The sequence below is a fragment of the Vanessa cardui genome, chromosome 12 (genome assembly GCF_905220365.1).
Source record: "Vanessa cardui chromosome 12, ilVanCard2.1, whole genome shotgun sequence".
Lineage (NCBI taxonomy): Eukaryota > Metazoa > Arthropoda > Insecta > Lepidoptera > Nymphalidae > Vanessa > Vanessa cardui.
The window spans coordinates 10529359-10551528 of record NC_061134.1 but is presented as its reverse complement, the minus strand read 5'-3'; the positions used below and the strand labels follow the sequence as shown (position 1 = coordinate 10551528).

The 22170-nt window shown below is 32.2% G+C and overlaps 1 protein-coding gene across 7 annotated transcripts in view; it reads right to left on the bottom strand.

Annotated features, from left to right (window-relative positions):
* Window positions 1-22170, bottom strand: part of LOC124534345 (POU domain, class 6, transcription factor 2) — a 151610-nt gene that overhangs the window by 97851 nt on the left and 31589 nt on the right. For all 7 annotated transcript variants that reach the window (XM_047110125.1, XM_047110132.1, XM_047110129.1 and 4 more), the window contains one exon: window positions 17807-17904. In XM_047110125.1, coding sequence (XP_046966081.1) covers window positions 17807-17881 — 75 coding nt within the window. In that variant the 5' untranslated portion in view covers window positions 17882-17904. The remainder of the gene's footprint in view (window positions 1-17806; window positions 17905-22170) is intronic.

Below are 22170 nucleotides of genomic sequence, written 5' to 3'. Positions count from 1 at the left end.
ATTTTGTAATAGAACACTTCTTTAGAGCGCTAATTTATGTTCATTCCGTTTAAGTGAAGGCTTACAACACGACATGCTACTATAGTTTCCTGCAAAGAGATCATGAATCTTTCGCATGCGTTATATCTCGTATTCGGTGCATAATTAAAATGTCGATAAGGTATTCATTTTTATTATTATTTTTTAAATTATGACGTCACAAACTGGACTACTTTATTAAACGTTCTTATGTTATTGCGAAACGTTCGCCGTGGATATATTTAATCTCATTTAGTGACAGGAAACCTCGTATCGGCGATTATAGTAACCGAGCGTGGGTCGGTTATATGATATTTGATTATGAATTTTATTAACATAGTACGAATGATGATATTTCATTAACATAGACTTTCTAGAACGTATTTAGTTCAAGCTGCACTGTTAGACCGGTAGATAAATTAAGACAAAATACATAATAGGTGCTTTTAGCGGTACCTCATTTCTTATCGTTACTGTATTACTTGTTGGTTTTATCTGTTTATAAGCATGAAAGCGTTCGCAATGGAAATCGTTATGCATTTTATCACGAGACACGACCAATTATTAATTCCATATATCATTTTACACGGGCAACAGAATTTGTATTAGCAATTAAAACGACAGATGCTAAAATTTAAACTAAAGGATACTTATTAACGAGTCTGTAGTATCGGACATGAATAATGTATTAATAATATCATTATAAAGCAATTTTCTGAAATAACAATGCAACTCCTGGACTATGAAGTGGCTTGGAGGCCGGCACAATCTTACTTTAATTGCGTGTAACATAAATTACCGGCAACTTATTACAATCCGCTCCTGTTCTGATACACGGGCCTGAAGGTTCGGTACGTGGTTATACGTAACGTAATATTATTATGAGTCTTAATGCATACGAAATAGGGACGGTAATTGAACAACATTGCGTCGACTTAACCCGTTTCCTCGCTAAGCGATGTGAGAATTTTAATACAATTATTTTGTAGTAACGGCTTGTTGTCGTATCATTGTATATTTTATTAATAACATCATAGGTGGGTTAGTGGGAACATAGTAATATTGACATATAAAGTAGACTAACTAAAAAATCGCGTTTAAATTTTAATATGAACACTTATATGATGGAAATATAAAATAAAGTAATAATATTTTACCCGTGTAAACTATATTAAATCCCTGCCATAAATATACACCAGAATTTGTTTATTAAGAGCATGTGCTCTCGTATGTACGATACTTAAAAAAATGTCACTGTTTCTTAACTAAATTATCTATGTATTATAATATACCAAAAACCTTCCACTCGAGTCACTCTATTAAAAAAAAACGCATCATAATCCGTTGCGTAATTTTGAAGATCTTAGCATACATAAGGAAAGACAGCGGTAAGCGTAACTTTGTTTATACTATATTAAGAAGATTATAATTATCGCCAATGTCACATTAATGTTTTGTTTCACAGAACACTGTGCCAACCATTTTTTATATTTATAGTATAGGTAGGTAGATCGGCAAATGAGCCATCTGATGGGAAATACTCACTACCCATAGAGATGAATTCTGTAAGCAATATTAAACATTCCTAGGCCTCAAATCCTAAGAAATAAGATGTTATATCCTTATTGCTCTCCCTTCGAACGGAAGATAACAATACTGAGTATCGCTGTTTGGTATCCACTCAATTTCTAAGAGGAACCATCAATAAATACGGTTTTTTCATTTATAACATAGAGAGAGAGACAACTCAAGGATAGAAAAAGACAGAGATAAATAAATAAACTGTGTGTATAGTATGAGTATTAAAGAATCCGAATACCGCAATAAACCACATCAAACATGTAATTGACAAGGAAAAAACTAAAACGTACATACAAACACATTTATATAGTAGTTTTACCTGTATATTTTATATTTATATAAAATACCTATTAATAAAAGTACATGTCAAAACCTTCACAAAATTCTCAATAATAACTAATAAAAACGTTTAAAAAGGAAAAAATAAAGGTCAATTAAATGCATTTTGTATTTCACTTATATCATAATGGCAAACGTTCCGTGTTGCTTGAAATTATTTTAAAACAAATTGATGATCCAAGACCTAATACAAGTTTTTCAAATTTTGATTCATCATGAGCAAGAAGAACCAATATAAAAAAAAGGTTTCTAACTGCCCAAATTGTAAGACCGGCAACCAATATCAAGAAACAGAGAAAACAAGAATGTACGAAAACACAAACGTATATAAATTATCTCATAGTGTGATGGCAGTTTATAATATCATCTTTCAATGTACGACTGTATTATCTCATCATCCTTCCCTTATCCTAATTTTATTCGACGCAACATGTCTCCTTCCATACTTCTCTGTCTGACGTCATTTCACAAGTAACATTCTTTCCAGCCATATCGTCTTCTTAAAAAACCTTCGTCTTTATAATTCCGGACTGAGAATATCATCGGATAAAAATATATAACTTTATTTAGTATACAAATCATGAAGCTCGAAAAAGTACAAAACACGCATAAAACAAATACGATGGTACTTTATAAATGACTTAAACAAGAGAGTTAATCATGTATCAATTTGGGTACTATGAAACATGCTGTATACAGGACATGGATGGGTATTACTATTAAAATATACAAAGGTTGCATATAGCGAAACAGGCGGTGACTTTAACACTAGATAAAGTTGGAATTTCGTCATTACATAAGTAACTTCATTTATTCATTTTCCACCTGCCATGTGTTCATCATATTCAGCCAAATGGCAATATGTTATTGTACTCCTGTTTAAGAGTAAATGCCAATGTAACTTCGTCCAATCTTAGTTACCAACGTTGGCGGCGATTGGTGATATAAGGAATAGTTAATATTTGTAACAGCGCCAATGTGGTGACCAATTCAATTCAGGTGGCACATTCGCCAAGACTGCCAATCTATACCATAAAACATGTGATCCCACGTTGTCTATTGAACTTTACGTATATAAGCCAAGATCGAACGGACATATTGCTTACTTCCTAATAATAATATAATTAAATTAACTTTAACCAAGCTACTATTTCGACTAGTACGAAGTCTGGTTCCGTATATCAAAGGCTTGCAGAATAGCCGCAAATTATTCATAGGCTCATTATCATAAAATTAACGATAATAAATCATGGCGTACTAATTAAGCTGATACAGGACAGTGGACTTAGGAACGCGGAAAAATCGCTTTAAGTAGCCAATTATGTGTACACGACTTTATTACTTCAAGTTATTTACTTTAAGATAAATTATCGCGGCATATTTATCTGTATTTAAAGATGTAATTGAATATACTGGTATACCAAAGATATGAAGTTTTTTATTCTTCATTATAAATAAATCTAAAAGACTTAATGGTCAATTTGTATGAAATGTTTTATTTTAGTTTACTTGGTGATAGATACCTCTGTCTGGGTAGGTACCACAAACTTATCATATATTGTAGCACCAAACAATAGTACCTACTCAGTATTGTTGTATTCTAGTTTGAAGGGTAAGTGTAACTACAGGCACAAAGGCTGTAACGTCTTAGCACCCAAGGTTGGTAGGGCATTGGTCTATTGACGGTGGTGACCACTTACCATCATAAAGCCCACCTGTCTGTCCGCTAATTTATATCAATAAAAAAAAATATATCTTTAAGCAATTTATCTAGAGAAAAAACGAAGAAACATGAGGAATCATACAAGACAGCTCGTTGAGATATTTATATCTGCAATACTATAAAACAAAGCCACTCTCTGTTTTTGTCTCTTCCCTCTCCTTAACCACTTTGAAAGTTAAAATTACCGTTTAAATCTATAAGCCGTAGACAAGTTTTGATCTGTGATAAATAATAGAATTTCGACTCACAATCAATAATATTGTTAACGTTAACATATACTAAAATTTCGATATTGTTAACGTTATATAAGACATATACTTACTTTATATTTTTAGCGAAGCTAATTTCACATTTTTTTTATCAATGAATATCATTTAATAGCCGAAACGGTACACAAGTATAGTTTTTACGGTAATGTATAGGAATTTTATCTAGATTACTCGTCAAGAAAATCAGTACTCTTGTCAAACAGATCGAGGGATATTGACGCTATTTTTTATCATTGTAAATATATAATATGTTTGATTCGAGCGTGGTGGAATATGTTCCAAACCCTCTCCTTAATGGAAGAGGAGGCCTTATCCTAGCAGTGGGAAATTGACAGGCTGTTACTTCGATAATTTGTTAGGATGAGCTCTGTTATATATTAAACTGGATCTACGTTAGTTCAAATGCTTATCGTAATAATAAGATAATAATAATCTGTATTGTCATAAACAACCACAGCCTTCACTTGATATTAAAATCTCATTACACATAACTAAACATAAATCGCTAGTAGTTGCACGCGTCTTCTCTCGATTTTTAGGGCGTTAGTTTTCATGTGTTAGGCAAAAAAAGTAGTCTATGTCCTTCCTTGAGTTCGTATTTGCTTCATACCAAGTTTAATGAAATTCGGTTCAACGGTTTGGTCGTGAAAGAGCGACAGACAGACAGAGTTACTTTCATATCTATAATATTAATATAGATCGTGCAAATCATGAAATTAATTTAAAAAAAATCTCAACGATAGTGAGCGGCCAGTAACTGTATCCCAGTAATGATCTAATTAGACTGATTAATGAATCGCATTTATATCGTCGTAAGTACACTCGACCATCGGAGGCTCGCTATTTGATACCACCGAGAAATGATCTATCATGTCTTGTCTTGTGATGTTTATTATTATATTTTATTACAATATCCCTTTTAACCGACTACGGAGATTGTAAGTAAATGATTTTAGATTATAACGGACTCGCATATCTTTCAAACTTTCTGATATAATTTCAAAAAATATATGTATCATTACAAGCATTGCAATCATCGTCGTGTGACGTCATACTCAATTTAAAATGACGTCAATATGACATAAGATCGTGATTTAAAAAAAGACAAGTGTTGGTTTAACTATCAAATGAAGGAGTTTGTTCATATTACAAAGATATACATACAACGGATTTGTGTGTTATTTTAAGTTAAAATTGTGATTAACGACCTTAGTGCTACATATGTTTTATGTATGTATTTAACTCAAACTCAAATAACTTTATTCAATGTAGAAGTATTACGCTTTCTTATTGATGGTCAATTGAAACAGTACCACCGGTTCGGAAAAGAGAAGAACCGGCGAAAGAAACATAGTGGGTTTTTTTGTCTCATATATTATATAACAATTTAAAATGAAATGAAATAGCCAGGAGGCTAATTTTATTGTTCTAATTAATACATAAAACGGTATTAAAAGTACACTCTGAGTATATAATTTTATGATATAAATAAAAACGTTTAAGACATATTTGGTCATTACTTCTTAATTAAATCAATAGCATATGTCTCTTAATACAAACGCTATAATTATATTAAATTAAAACATATGTTACGGTGAGATTATAGATTATTATATCTGTTACAAAATTTCCTTTATTACGGTTACAATCTATAGGTGATTTGTAAACGCTACTAGCTCTAAGTGATATAATCTTTCCTTTCGGAATGATTTCTTTGTACGCGCCTCTAATTACAGCAGCTTGGCTTTTAATTATATAGAAGGGTGCAGAAAACCAGTGAGGCTCGAGGCGCTACGGCGGTTATACCACGGAAACAGGTAACTCGACCGCTACCTGCTTTAAGCACGACTTTGTACGGGTAGGCTTTGACGTGAATATGTAGTTTCTTGAATATACTATATAAATATTTAACATAATTTTATTTCTAATAATATCGAATGTAAATTGCTTATGGGTTGTGATAATTTTAATATTTAGAGCTGGTGGGTTCAATTGCCGTTTAGGCTTTGCATGTACTGTATCAAGAGTTGATATTTTGGATTTTTAATAAGATGCGTTTATTTACCTACTCAAAGTAGTAGGAATGTTTTTTAAAAATCGAACATCAGAATAATTGTTGTATTGTTTTTTTAATGTAAAGACGGTTTTATTTCTTTTCGGTGTATTTAAAAATCGAATCATTATTTTACACAATATTATCAAATTTCTAATGGCTTGTAAGGCTACATATTCTGAGCTAGCTTCTTTTTCGATATTGGAACATTTCCTATAAATTGTCTGTAACAGTTAAGAAGTTAGGAAGTTGGCTCTACTCTTTCGTGTCTGTAAAAGCATACAAAGCCGTTGGTCCCGGGACGGATCTCTTTCCGGATTAGTACGATTGTTCTTTTATCGGCCTATAAGAGTAAGAGATTAAAGAGTCCATCTGTATGTGCGAAAAACATATGCGTGCTATTATATCTTCTCCGTTATCGAGTTAGCTCCGTTGAAATTGACCACCGGGTAACAAATCGGACAAGAGAATCGATTTGTTAATTTAAGAAAAAAGTGTTTATTGCTAACTGGCATCTAATAAGTTATTTTTTTTTTTTATTAAAATAAATATAATTTTAAAAACTTCAACGAATTTAGTCCTAAGTTTCTTGAGAAAAAATCTTCATGTACTGAACATTGATGAACTATAAAAATAAAATGAACTTTAATTATTAAAAAAATCTTCTTCATTTAATATCACATTCATTAAATCTATTATTCATATCTTATCTATAAGACATCCGACACACGATATAATAAGCAAGTCTCAAATTTTAGTAGTCGTACTACAACTCCTTGTGATTAGCCGTCGCCGCTTAATAATCGTCTTGGCGATATTTATTGCTATAGCCTGCTAATTATCAGGGAATTTTGATACTTGAGTTATTGGTCTGCGCTTTTAATGCCCTGTTTATTATTATAAACACAAATTACTTGCCGTTTAGAAAGTACAAAATGTATGGGAAATAATTAAGAAATAATGAAATGACATTAAATACTTTTTTTTTAAAAAAAAATTTGGACTTATATGTATTTATAATGCAAGTGAAAATCATTGCTACTGAAAAAAAAAATTTATATTGAGTTTTATGTATGAGTCCTTTAGAAGGAACTTGTCAGCAATGACTCAAAGCAAGCATAGTATACTTTTAAGAGAGTGTGTAATTAAATATAGTATAATATACTATGAAGGTACGTTTTATTTCTTAGATATTTTTTTGTAAACATATTTTAACTATCAACCATAAGTTGTTTTTCTTATGTATATATTCATGTTTCTTTAAAAAAAAAAATGGGTCTCTAAAAGTATTGTAATAAATTCGTTATTTTTCCGAATAGCATTAGCTTCAAAACGAGTCACTATTGTCAGTTCAAAACTGATCCAGCGAAAGTATTGTTTTAAAATTCCACGGAAACACTAACTACCATTTCGTTAGAATAACTACTCTTTCTAATTTATTTTTGATTTTCGTCCGAATCAAAACTCTCATTTCGCGCAAAAGAATGGGAAACAAGCGAATTAAGCAAGATCAAGGACTCTCAATGGCTCGCGAGTATTTAAAAAAAAAAAACAGTCAAACATTTTTTTTATTTTACACAGAATTTAATTTCCGGCGCTCACGTGTCACGAGCCTCAAAAACTATTGCGCATCGCTCAGACGGTAATACAAAGCAATCTAAATTGGAAAATAGGCAATGCGCAGTGTGTGCTTACCAAAAACGACCATTCTGAATGCGACGCGATTAAAAAAAGAAGTCCGATGCCGATCGCGCCGCGGGAGGGAGTGGGTACCCATCCCCACGCCCCCCTTTTTTCCTATTTTTTTTTCTTTTTTTCGGGAGGTGGGCGAAGCACGGGTGCATGCAGCCAGTGCCCACCTTTGTTTCGCATAAACAAATTAATTTCGGCCGCTGTTTTTGATGCCTAATTCGTCGGGTGATCGTGAACCAACAACGCGGAATAAACCTTAATCGTGAACCTTTTCAAATACAATTCTAAGGCGTTATTAACTTTTGCAACGTAATTTTCCAATAACCACAAAACACGTTTAACATTTAAAACTACATTACAATAATTTGATTTCTTTTATACATAAATTATTATTTACTTCATTGATATAAAAAACGTATACGAATTACATTTTAATTTATAGAAACATAGAATTCTTCTTTCATTTTAAAAGACACGTAGTATAATTAAAATAATCTGGTATTTTACAATGAAGCCTCGCTTCTAACGTATCTTGTAGCGTGTGTTGGGCTGTGCCCAATATATCTGTCATAGCACAAAAGCCGCGAAAAAATATGATACGGCGCGCTGATGGAATCAGGTGATAATCAGGCACTTCGGGCACACGTCGCAGCGGGCAGGGCGCCACCACTCATTAAGGGGGCGGCAGGACAATGCATGTTTGTACTGCTTTTTGCCCATTTTTTTCATTATTTCATTTCATTTCGCCCACCGCCCACACATCCGCGCTCGCGATTGTGCGCTACGTTTTTTTATAATTCGTTACCTTTTTTATCGGCCGCTCCATTTTCAGAGGACAGGCTGGGTGCGTCGCAAGCGAGCGGTTCCATCGTAGCGTTTGAAGCGCCCGGCTTTTATGTGCGTGACTTCATTTTTATGAAAATATCTAGTAGTCGCCTCCAGTTGCGTACAAACTACACTAATATTTACGTAACTACTAATGAATTGATTTTTTGTCTGAAAATATTTCAACTTAAAACCTCTTATATGACATTTATCATATATGTATACAGTATATCTGAAAGATGTGAAATTTGGAGGAGAATTACGTTTCGAAACAAAGACTAAAGCCACAATCTAATAAGGAATTTTGCAATATGTTTATGTTAACAGGATGCTTTCCTCAATATTCAACTTAATCCAATCGACTAATGCAGAGTCATTTTTACCACCGAACCAAATATGATCATATACATTTATGGTATTACAGAAATTAAGCAAACGCATAAATGCCATATAAAAATAATTCCATTTAAACATTCACACTTTAGATATCTTTAAACAAATAAAATTGTATAGCGTTCGCAATAGCCTTACTGGATACATTATTTATTAATAGACAAATACGATGGTTTGGCTTCCAAATAAAGTTTTAATTTAGCATAAAATATTTTGGTAAAGCAACTAAATATTGAATTGTTTCATATTGTGTTGTGTTACAAATCTATCGAAGTGTTTCACATTCAATAAATGTTAATGAAAATTTAAAGTTTGAATTTCCTTTAAATGATTTTCAATGTACGCGTAATTTACCCTTATTACAAACATATCTGATAATTATATCTATGTGCATATAAGTATATTAACTCATAAAGACATATGTCTTCTTACCTTAACAAAGCAGTATGTATAAACAGTGAAAATATCCTTTTAATAACTGTATTATATGTTTAATACTATATAAACCAAATCAAAGAGTTAATAAGATTTTATTTTCCATATATACTACTAGTTGTGACAAGAAGATTTGCCTTCAATGTGTTAGGTTAGGCAGGCATAAAAATCCCTTAGCCTTTCTCGGAGTTAAAGCTAGCTTCTTAATAAATTTCATTGATTTATTGGTTCTTTGGTTAGGTCGTAAAAGAGCAACTCACAAACAGACAGACATAGTTACTGTTGTATGTATAGATTAGTTGTAAGTAGAATAGATATTGGAATATAGATTACTATAGATCAATAGTTAAAATGTATTGAGTTTCCTACATATTAACAATAAAATATTCTTGTGAAGTCGTTAGCTTGTTCAATTTTCAGAACAGTTAACAGCAATTGAATTTTTTTTTTGACTTTGATTTGACCTTGAATTTGAAACTGGGATCTCGAAAACAGCGGTCCTAAAAGCTTGTCTATAAGCAAACAAAAAATTTCAATTTATATTACATCGAAGTAAAAAAAATAATAGTAACTAATACACATTGTCCTGCTAAAACGTTACCGTTACTAAGGAGTAACACTTCTAACAGACAAAAAGTATTTCTAAAATCACTGTCACAAATAACTGTCATTGTTCCTTCAATGTTGCCAGAACAAAAAAATCGTTTAAAAATATATAACTTCGCTTTTGTTATAGCGATGAAAATGATTCATTTGAAAATGTTATTGTTAGTATTGCCAGCCGCAAGTCTAAGCTAGCAATGAATTCTCTTAGTTGTGCATTAGTCGTAATAGCCTTATTGGGTGCACTGATAGGTGACAATCCATTTTATCTCGTGCCTGAATGAATCTATTGCCTTTTTAAATAAGATTTTTCATTTGTGATTGTAAATGTATCATTCATTTTCGTTTCATTTTTAATTGTTCATTATTTAAACAATAAAAATGATTAAACTGTTTTTTTATGTTTTGATTTTACTGGATGTGATCGTGAATCTTATATCTTATTTTAAATTTAGAATATAAGCTTTTAGCTTCTTATAAAGATATATTTCAGTGACTGAAATTTGTGAGAAATTGTAGCATATCTTAATTTATTGTATTTAATTCGATAACCTGGTCAGTTAAAAAAATTACAATTGTATAATTGACTGGGAACGTAAACACCAACAAACAAAAAAACAAGTTTTACCTTTTTATAATATTAGTTTAGATTTAGACAGACTTACAAATGTATAATCTGGTGGTAGGTGGTCATAGCCTGTAGGCGCAAGGGCTGAAAGAAGTTACAATATTCACATTGTCAATGTGACTGAGACACTCACTATTCAAACTGGAACATACTTAATATTGTTTAACGGTAGAATAAGTCTACCTACCCAGAAGAACTTCCACTGAGTATAAAAGAAACTCGAACTTGACTTAACACTCTACCGCGTCTAGACAATAACATCAATAGACAATTTTATTTTGCATGTAAAAATTTTTACTTTTATCATCCAAAATAGATTATGAATGTACAACACGAGCTATTTATTACTGACTACGAATAAAAGTTTAGAGATAATATATTTATCATTGTAATAAATTTTTAACGTTGTTTGATAACATCACAATCAATTGGAAAGGTAAATATTAATTGGAAAGTTCTCTTCACACCACAAACAATCTGTACGAGTATAAGCATTGCGAAAAAACATTCTAACGGCAAAATGTACGTGAAACGGAAAATTAATTTTCTGTAATGAATTTTTCCATTTTACGTATTCGTGGCATACATGTATTTTTGTTTTTAATTATGATCACTTTATCATTTGCATTGAACTTATTAATAAGACAAATGCAAGTTAGTCATTTAATCAGAAAGTCCATTGATATTAGTGATATTTGAAGGATGAAAATATTAGTAGTATCGAAATAAAAAAGGAATAATCTTGCCAAATTCAAACGTCACAAGCCCAAAAGCATTGCCACCACGGTAATTAAAACTAAATTCGGTCGCATTAGACGTAGAATCACGTGCTAATAGCACAGGGCTAGCAGCCGCGACGCGAGCCTGACAAACGACTTTGATCAATCACCGTCTCTGGCCAGCCCTGGCCAGGCGCGATTTGTTTCAACCCTACCTCGAATGGCATAATTACGATTCTAATCTCTATGTATATAAAAATAGGGAACATATTTTACTGTGTTATATGTAAATGACGTCAGTCTTGTGAAATATGATGTAGGATTCTTTCGTAACCAAAACTTATTTGATGATATTGTTTATTTATTAGTAAGGATAATGAATTATTGGAATCGACGGCAATATATTGTAAAATATTTCTTTTATATTTAATTCTTATATAAATATTTTTATTATGACGAAATAAATAAATTTAAAAAAAAACTCCGAAAAAATAGTCCATCCTCTTCTCTGTTACGTTTTTTATTTTATTTCATGAAAAGCTACACTAGGTACAGTTGTAAGAAAAAAATATATTTTTTATTAGAATTTTTGAGTAGACTTCAAAATGCGTAGAGTCGTTATGTACGAACAAAAGTAACAATAGTTCAACCCTTCAAAATTTTATTTGTTATCGAGATATGTTATGGAAAAAAACGACCACATGTACTCTTTTCTAAAAAAAAAAAAATTTTTTTTTTGTTACAATAGTGTCCCTCTAGTGTAAATCTCATGTGTGATGAATATATACAGTCCCAAGCAACTTCAAAAGTGTATTTGTTTTAGGATATTTCAAAATACTTTCCTCCACACATTTATGCTGCAATCTCATTTGATAATGCAAGCAACTAATGGTTATTTCTAATTATTATTTTTTTTGTATCGGAGAGCAAATAGTTCACCTGATGGTAAGTGGCCACAACTACTCATAAAGATTGGTATAGTATGAAATTTTAATCATTCCTTGCAGACTATGCGCCAACCTTGGGAACTAAGATATTAAACTACAAACTGGATGCAACGATACTGAATATTACCGCTTCTTTATATATGACACATCACATTATAAAATTTAAAAGACAAAAAAAGATTTTCAATAATTTAATATATTTTGTTTAAATATTTTTTTCTAAAAACATCTTGAACATTTACACTTAATGACTTTACTCTTAATATTTGTGCTCAAAATTTCATTTATGAGTCCTATGTATGTAGGTATGCGTCTTTAAACACAAGTGCATTAACTCTCTGTTTGAATATGTACCAAACTTGAACACTAAGAAAGGATAATCTACTTATACTTAAAATACATGACCAACCGCTAAAACGCGAGCGACGCCGCGGGCAACGATTAATGTGTAATATATTTTTTTATTTTTATGGAATAGGTTCGGTAGGTAAGTAGGTCGGACGAGCATTTGGGCCACCTGATGGTAAGTGTTCACCATCACCCATAGACAATGACGCTGTAAGAAATATTAACTATTCTTTACATCGTCAATGCGCCACCAACCTTTAGAACTAAGATGTTATGTCCCTCGTGCCTGTAGTTACACTGGCTCACTCACCCTTCAAACCCATAACACAACACTTGTTGTTTAGTGGTATAATATCTAATTTAATTAAAAAATATATGTATTTTAGCCATTGTAGTTCCTGAGATAAGATTTCTGATGAAAATACAAAATTATATACAAATTACATATATATGAAATAATTTTAGCAATAGGGAAATAGGTAATCATTCGTTAACTAGGTACAAAATTGTTCAGCTTAAAATGCGTGTCAAAAATTGTTCATTTCATAGATAAAAAAAATATTCCTCTCATAATCGCGCGAAATCTAATTTAGGAAAAACATTTCACCGAGTTATTTCTTATGTTATGAAATATTTTCAAAATAAATAAATTAACTTGTTTTCACTTAGTTTTACGAGTTTTATTACGGTCGGATTGATTTAAACATGCGTCATTTAGGTCTAAAAATTTATAAATGTATTATGACGTTTTGTTTTATTATGTTCACATATCTCATATTCTAAGCTAGTGTGCGTGTGGTTTGAGTATTTAAAAGGACATATGAGACATTATCAATTAAGTAAGTGTGTTTGCTTGGCTTTAAGACGTAAAAATATAAGAATAATAATCATGAAATTATTGATACATATCGGAAGTACAGAAAAGGTCATGTATTCCCTCAACACCCAAAACGAAAATTAGTCAAGTTACATATTTCATTACTAACTTACTTAATACTTTTGTGTATATGATTAGTCATTATATTATAATAATGTTTGGTAGGTTAGATTATCTTAAGCCCTCGCCTAAAATATTTCTAAGAAAAGTTTATCTACACCATCCGTAAGGGACGCAAAATTAAGTATATTAACAATTTAAATAAACATAACAAAAAGATATAATCAAGAATGTGTATCATAAATAAAGTATTAATTCAGTTCAGCCAACAGTAAAGAGGTTTGTTAAAAAGACAAATCACAGATTAAAAATGTGTCGTTTGATGGAAGATTGGAGATAAATGAGTTGCAAAATTAAATGAAAATCTTCCATCTCGCTCGTACTTCGTTAGCCGCTATCTTTGTCTCGCTCAGCGTTAATTCTCCGTCATATTCATTCAATTTCTTTTGGACACTGATTGTTATGCTTGCTTTATTTTTAAGTGGAAATCATATTCTCGATTAGTTTGGTTTAGCTCTTTGATAATTTTAAGGTATTTACGTACAACCTGCTATTACTTTATTTATTTTTCAACTTTCATGTTTTCTTAATACTTATTTCCTTTTAATATATCATATAATATATTTTAAATAAGATACAATGTTATAACAGTCCTTAAAAGTGTAAAGAGTATTTTTTTTTGCTAATTATATATTAAAATTTTTTGAGTAAAATTAAATTTTACATTTAGTTTAAAAACATATATTTATGCCATAGGTATTGGACATGAATATCGAAGTTAGTACCAAAACCGCATTAAAAAAAAATTACCTCGACATTTTCACTATAAGTTTGTAAATTTACAAGGCAATTAAAATAAAAAATGGGATGCACCCCACCGCCACCCCTTTAATTATGATTTTTTGCATTTTTTAATGATAATAAATTTGCGTGGCTGCGGCGGCGTGCGCTCATAACGGTAAGTTTTTTTTTGTTGAATCTGATCACCTCTATAAGCGACATCGCTTTTCCTTCATATTAAATTACACTACTTCTCCCGTTTAATTTTATTTTTATATTATATAAACTTAGCTACATCCCGCTAGCGAGTTTATTTCGTAAATTAAATCGTTTTAAATTTTTACACTTCAAGTTTTTTACTAGCGCTGTTTACCCGAGGCCGGTTCGAGACATTGAAAAAAGTTTACGCGCTAAAAGTAAACAGGCAGACAAATGTACACAGGGAACGATGGATGGATGGACACATACATAAATGGATGGATGAATACGATAAAACATTGTGTGCACAATCACTCTTGCTCGATACATAAACGCAAACCGTACAAATCCCCTTAAAATATAGTTAATTCATTGAATTTTATAATTTAACGATCCAGGTATTTCAAAAGAAACGCTGATTCAAATTGATACTGTATCGGAGAGGAAATCTCGCAAAAAAGCCCACCGGTTAATGAAAAAAAACTACACGCAGTCAATATTTGATGAGAGCCAATTTAAATGTTCGTCCACTTGTAGACATCGCATAGTTCGCTGTAGCTGTATCGCACATGTGGGGGGGCAACGCCCGCCGATTTCCCGAAAAAAAAGAAAAACGAAGAAAAATAAACATGGCGGCGCCTCCGTGCGCGGGAAAAAATGCAGATATAATGCCAGTAATAATAATAATAATAGGCGATCGGCCGCCGGACCGGGCCGCCCGACCCCACCCAATTTTCATTCAAATGTGCTTGCGTTTTTTATTTTTTTTTATTTTTTCCCAATATTTTTTCGGGATTTCCATTAGTAAAGCGTCTGTGGGGATAGTTTCGGGGACTAGTTTCGATAACTGCTTAAAGGGTTACTTATTTTGCGTGTTATATTATTCCATACAGTTAAACTAGTCCTTTATTGTGTTCCGAGGTTACATAACTCCTTAGACATTGCAAAAGAATTTGCAAGACGATGCTTTCTTAAGCTTCATATTTGAATGATATCGAATAAAGATATCAATTGGAATTAAAAAACGGATCTAATGATAGTATAACTTTATTTGAATGTAGAATAAAATATACAACAGCTGTTGTTTGAATGCGCGTTTTAATCATTTGGCGCGAAATAAACAGACATGCGCGCGTAAGTCGACAGTTTATTTCGTAAGGTTGTTTTATAATCCTGTTTAGATTTTCGAGATTAGAACTCGTTGTAAAACTTATTGAAATGGTATATTGTAACTATACGTTTAATTATAAATTTCTTCTTAATTCTTCGACGTAATTTAAAACTTAAAATCATTCTTATTTTTTTTTAATTTGTATGTTTATATGGTGTTTAAAAATTTACAAAAGTAAATTTGCTTATGATTATTGTGTATATTTTTTTTAAATGTTTGTAATTATTTATTACGTGACGAGGAAATAAAAGCGAACTTAGGCCCGGAGTGGAATAGGAGGGAAAACATCGGAGGACACGCGGCACAATGCGACATGACATTCAATTTAAACCCGGACGACGGACCACGCGTTCAATAATTAACATAATGTACTTTTTCTCCTTTTTGCACTTCCCGTTTGACACTCCATCACTCATGGAAATTCCATTTTCAATGCTGCTATATGAGGGTTGGGGTGCGGGGTGGTCTTTGCATCCGCGCAATGGACATGGCGGTTTCGGGGGCGAGGGTGGTCGAAAAAAAGATTGTTAAAAAGGCTGGCCCCCGCGACGGCGGTGTGTGAGTGCGTGTGTGTAAAAAAAGCTCACTAATCGATACTATAGATTCTGAGGCAAGTAGGTTGCGCCGGTACCACGCCGATTGGTCGGCTGCGATCGTTTCGAATTTTTTTACGGAGGCCTCTAACGAAGCGGTGGATGTTTAGTCTTTCGGCGCAATCGTGAGCACCTTTTGAGCTGAGCGCGGCCGAGTCGTCTTTTTACCGTCCGTTGCTGCCTAACTCGACGGTCAACACTTGAAAATTAAGCGTGCATATTCGCACTTAACTTTGTCCTTGTTCCTACTCTTTTAGCCACGTGTTTATAAAGAAACACATCGGGCTCTTTTGTTTTGGGGCGGGTTTTAAGTTTTGCTTTAAGCTGCCGAGTTTGACTTGGATACATGTTTTGTGAGAATTGCTGGGGCGATTTGTGACTTTTGATGACGAATTTAATCTTGTTCTTTTTGACAAGATTAAATTATATATACGTAAATACATGTATTTTGTTTTTTTTTATACGTATGATTTTTCCCTTAGTTTGTTTTTTTTATTAAATTAAGACGTAGATTCAGTTCGACTTTTAAATTGTCGAAATTTCAATTCTTATAATAAATTCGATAATTTCAGAATACAATAAAAACAAAGGAATCTTCATAAGCCAAAAACCTATCCTAAACAAAAGATCATCTTGACCAGATTTAACATTTAGAGACAGAAAAGTCACACAATTATTATTATACATAAAAATATATTACACAGTATATTTTTATATAAAAGTATCACTATATAACATAGAAGTGTACACAAAGAAATTAACCTTTACGATATCAAATCGCGATCACACTTTACCTAAACCAATTGCCGCATTCCTTTGAACTTGGTTGCATTGTCTCCCTATTTCACACTAAAGTGGATCCCTGGTCTAACCCCGGTTCTCCTTTTGACATCGTTTGTTTCGCCCTTTTGCGGATTAAGGGTTTTTTTAATTCTTGTGTCACAACTTTCGTGGTTTTGCTGATCGAATGTATTCGAAATTCAAATATTTCGTTTTCTTAATAGGTTATATATAGGTTAATGTGATTTTTTTAAATTTAGAATTGTAATTTCTTATTTTGTTGATCGAATGTATTGGAAATTCAAGCATTTCGTTTTATTAATAATTAGATATAGGTTAATGCATTTTTTTTAAATTTAGAATTGTATTTTTTTTATTAGTAAAACAATAACGAGGCAAAGATAACTTTAAGTATTTCAAGAAGTATGGAAAGTTTTGTTTCTTATAATTATTTAATTAATAAGAGATTTGAAATAATCTACTTCCTCCTGAAGGAGAAGATTAGCGTTTTTTTTTTATTAAGTTTTAATTAACGGCTTATTGTTGCCGCTTCTGAAAATTTTAATTGATTCTTTTAAATGAAATAAAAGTTTCGTAAGACAGATAAATACAATTAAATTATTTTATAACCTTTCTCGATTTAATAAAGGCAAGATTTTAAACAAAAAAAAAATATATTAAAAGAACACTTTAAGAGGAAAGAAGCTAAGATAAAGAGGACAAATGATAACAATGTGCTGTAATAAGTAAGAGGTAGTAGGTTAAGAGGCTCACCTCATTCTTCAGGTTGATGGGTTCTTGCTGCGGCCGGGGCGGCGAGTGCCGGCCCCCCTCCGCGCCCTCCAGCATATCAGCCTCGCATCCCGACTCGTCTGAAAATAACAATGTTAGATAAATACATGTGTACGTATACTGATATCATACACAATAACAAATATATACAAATATTTCATCGATATTTTTTCTTAGAATTATTTTCTCTCAATTTGTATATGTACTATGTGTATTATGTAAATTTACGTTAAGTTAAAAATGCTAGTTTTTTTTGTAGAGTAATTTTCAAAGTTCTCAAACTATTACTAACTAAATAACAAATAAAAAATTCTCTATTATTGTTAAAATCAATTACTGATATATTTGTAACCGAATATCAAATTATGAATAATAATATGTATATATATTTGGTGTTTAAATGCCATAAAGAATATAAATAAAAAGTATGATTGAAAGTATGCAATCTTTGTTGAATGGAATATAGATTTTGCAGAAAACGAATAAAGCAACAAAATAGAAAGGACGAAACTCACACAGAGAATAATACTCACACAGTCAAAATAAAGAATGTAACAAGGAACGAGTAACCATGACCGTTCCTAACGCGTCTACAAAACTCGGGTCAAGATATGCCGAGCGAGGACGGAAACAGATTATCTTTTATTCGTAAGGATTGACAACATTTTCTATGTATTATAACCCAACACTACATAGTATTAAACAAAGTCGCTTTCTCTGTCCCATGTCCCTTTGTATGCTTAAATTTTTAAAAATACGCAAAGGATTTTGATGCGTTTTTTTAATAGATAATGTTTCGAGAGGAAGGTTTTTGTATATTATACATTGATAGTAAAGAATCACTGATAATTTTAGAAGTTTCTAATGTGATGTCATAAATAAATAAATTCTGTAGTATATTTAGTATCAAGCCGGGGCGCTAGTAATACTATTATTTTGACGTAGAAAGAAATGTACTTAGGAACTTATTTAAATCTTCTAATAGTTCCAAGTTAAGAGAGAATTTGTAAAATAATTCTCATTTATATACAGAGATCATTTAGCCAGTTAAAAGTTTTAATAATGCGTCGAGAAAATTCTAGACGTTTTAAAATAAAAAGACATAAGGAAATGAGAAACATTGGAGGATATGTTTGAATATCTACCGTCCTAATTTATATAATATTACAAGTGAGATAAGTTGTGCTCGCAATATATTAAAACCTTGAACACAGTTCTCTGTGTTCAGAGTCAATAAAATATAGACTTAATGTCTTTTTATCGTAGACAATAAAACAATAAAAACTATAATCCGACCTATTTAAAAAGGGTAATCTTTTTTAAAACATTGACGACATAATACAAGTTTCAATATTACAAATCTGCTCTTTTCTGTGAGATAAATTGTGCACTAAATATATTAAAATTTTGAATACAAAGTCAATAAAATGACTAGATGTTTTTTATCGAAGACAAGAAAAAAACAATAAAAATATCAAAATTATAATCCAACCAAAAAAGGGTATTCTTTTTATAAAGAATGACGTCATAAAACAAGATTCAATATTAGAAAGACGTATCTTTCAATCTGTATTGATATAATAAATAATATACGATTCAATACAAAAGAGCACACGCACACATCGAAGATAAATTGAAGAATAACACAACATACCGTACGTACACCCAAATAAAGGAACGTAGGAAAGAACGCAACCATGACCGACCCCAACGCGTCTGCAAGTAGGTCAAGACCCGGCGAATTAGGAAGGAAAATTCACGTCTATTTACCTGGGGGAACCGTAACGTCTCTGATATTCAGCTACACAATTGTGAACTAAGTTAATTCGAGTTACATGCATTTAAGATCTAAGTGTTTATCATTTTTTACATTATGATAATAAAAAAATCTGTGTTATTTTTGTATTGGAATTCTTTTTTGTTATAGATTTAAGGTATTGTAGCTAAATATTCATTTAGCAAACGCATCGTCATCACATAAGCTCGTTTGTTTATTCGTTGTACTGCACTGATTTCACTAGAAGCCTCTGTAAGATCTACAATACTGGGAATCACATCGAATAATAGTTCCGTTTGATTTTGTTTGCTTTCCGATAAATTCGAATGATTCTTCAATACCTTATAGTCGATAAAGTCATGTTTTACGAGTTCTAAGATACAAACTTATATTAGTCGGCATATTTTTCCGGATTAAGAACATTTACACCAGCAACATCGCTCATATTTAACGCTTAAGATTATATATTTCTAGTCATTCATCATAATAATTTATGATTGGATCTGGGAAGTGTTTTATAAATATGGAAAATAAATAAATATAATATAAAGCCATCAGCTAATTTCATGTTATTTTACAAAACAATTTCGTAATGTTCCTAACTCGATGTCGTTCGTAATGAACTCGTTAAAGTGGCAGATTTCCAAACGAAATGTGATCAATGTGAAAATTTTCACTTAAAAACAAACACAGTAAAAGCGTACGAGCACTTCAATCAGCTCGGCTCCAAACAAATCCGAACCTTAACAACATTACAAACTAAGACACCACCGATCATTGTTCTGCAAATAGCCGGCCGGCCTAAGCAATAGGAACTGATGCCAAAACGTAGCAGCCGTCGAATATGATTGCTCCTAATGCGGCGGGCGATAAGGGGGTGAGGCTAGGTTTGAGATGGGGAGGGGGGGTTACTGCGTCGCGCCGTGTTTCTGACCGAGCAGTAAGTCTGGCTTAATCCTATCGGAAACGCGGACCCCCATTGAAGATCGGCGAGGACTCAATGCGGGGCACCGATCCGTCGATATATCTCGAGATATCGGTTTAGTCAACGTTGGTTTTGTGATCGGTGGCTGTATTCGAGTGAAACGATTTATCAGCTGAGAGCGGCTGTTAATTATACATCGTACGTTGCAAATCATTTTTGCGGATGTTTGCACTGCTATTATAGTTTATACAAATTACGGCAAGCAACGATAACAATCTATACGCATATATTATAATTCAATACCGATTAGCCGGTGGCGCCGCTGCGTTCTCTAATCAGATAATATTTTATTATTAGAACTTTACTATTGATTAATTAGTCTTAAACTACACTGTTTTCTAATTACATAAACGTAGTAAAACACAGTTAATCCGGCATACTTTACGTCCTTTCAGAGAAAATGTTACTTAAAAAATACTAATACTCTTTTCTTTCGATAGAACCATACATATTCCATATGGCAATAAACTCATGAAAATTTTCTCTAAATTTAATCATTACTACAACAGAATTAATTAATTACTATTTTAAGCATCTGCCTGATCATTTATTTCGTAGTAAATCAATCACTGTGATTTTATGTATATGATATCTTTGATATCATTAATAGTCTGTAATTCATCATTTTGAAGTCCATATTCTACTCGATAATAGTAACGAACAAAATAAATCGATATTAAATAAGTAACGAATCGTCGATAGTCATCAAAAGCCGAGACTTATCCGCCTTGCGTTAACCTCATGCGCCCAGGCGGTCAGGGGGGGACATTACAAATTAATAGCACAAAGACCGGCCGCAGATCGCCTGCGAAAATTTACAGGCACCAGACACTTATAGTGCACTGCAGACGATAAAGGCCGTGTACACGTATTATATATTAAGGTGTCGGCTATTTTGGCACTGGGTTATGTGTGTAAATTTGTGACGCTCAACACTTTGTGACTTAATCTTGACGCCACGATGCGACGTCACGAAATTACGACGTAAATCATGGGGAAAATCTGATGTATTCCCCATTAATAGTTACGTCAATTTAACACATAGATTTGTCATTATTTTTTTATAGGATATACACATGACCAGTGGTTAAAACGTGTGCATCTTAACTGATGATTGCGGGTTGAAACCCAGGCAAGGACCATTGAATATTCATGTGCTTAATTTGTGTTTATAATTCATCTCGTGCTCGGCGGTGAAGGAAAACATCGTGCGGAAACCTGCATGAGTCAAATTTCTTAGAAATCCGTATTGGAATAGCATGGTGGAATATGTTCCAAACCTTCTTCTCAAAGGGAGAGGAGGCCTTCGCCCAGTAGTGAGAAATTTACAGGCTGTTGTTGTATACATATGAACCGGTTCTTTTAAAAGCGGTATATTTGTTTTCCGAAACGGTGGTGGCGTTTGATTTGACCATCAATAAGTAAGTGTAATGCTCCTATACTGAATAAAGGAATTTGAGTTTATGAGTTTAATTTTAAAGTAAATTAAGTCAGTTTTATTAAATACAGAAAATTGTATTTTGTACTTGCATAGTTATCTTCAATATTGAATTTAAATTTTGTTCAAAAAACGTGATGAGCGCA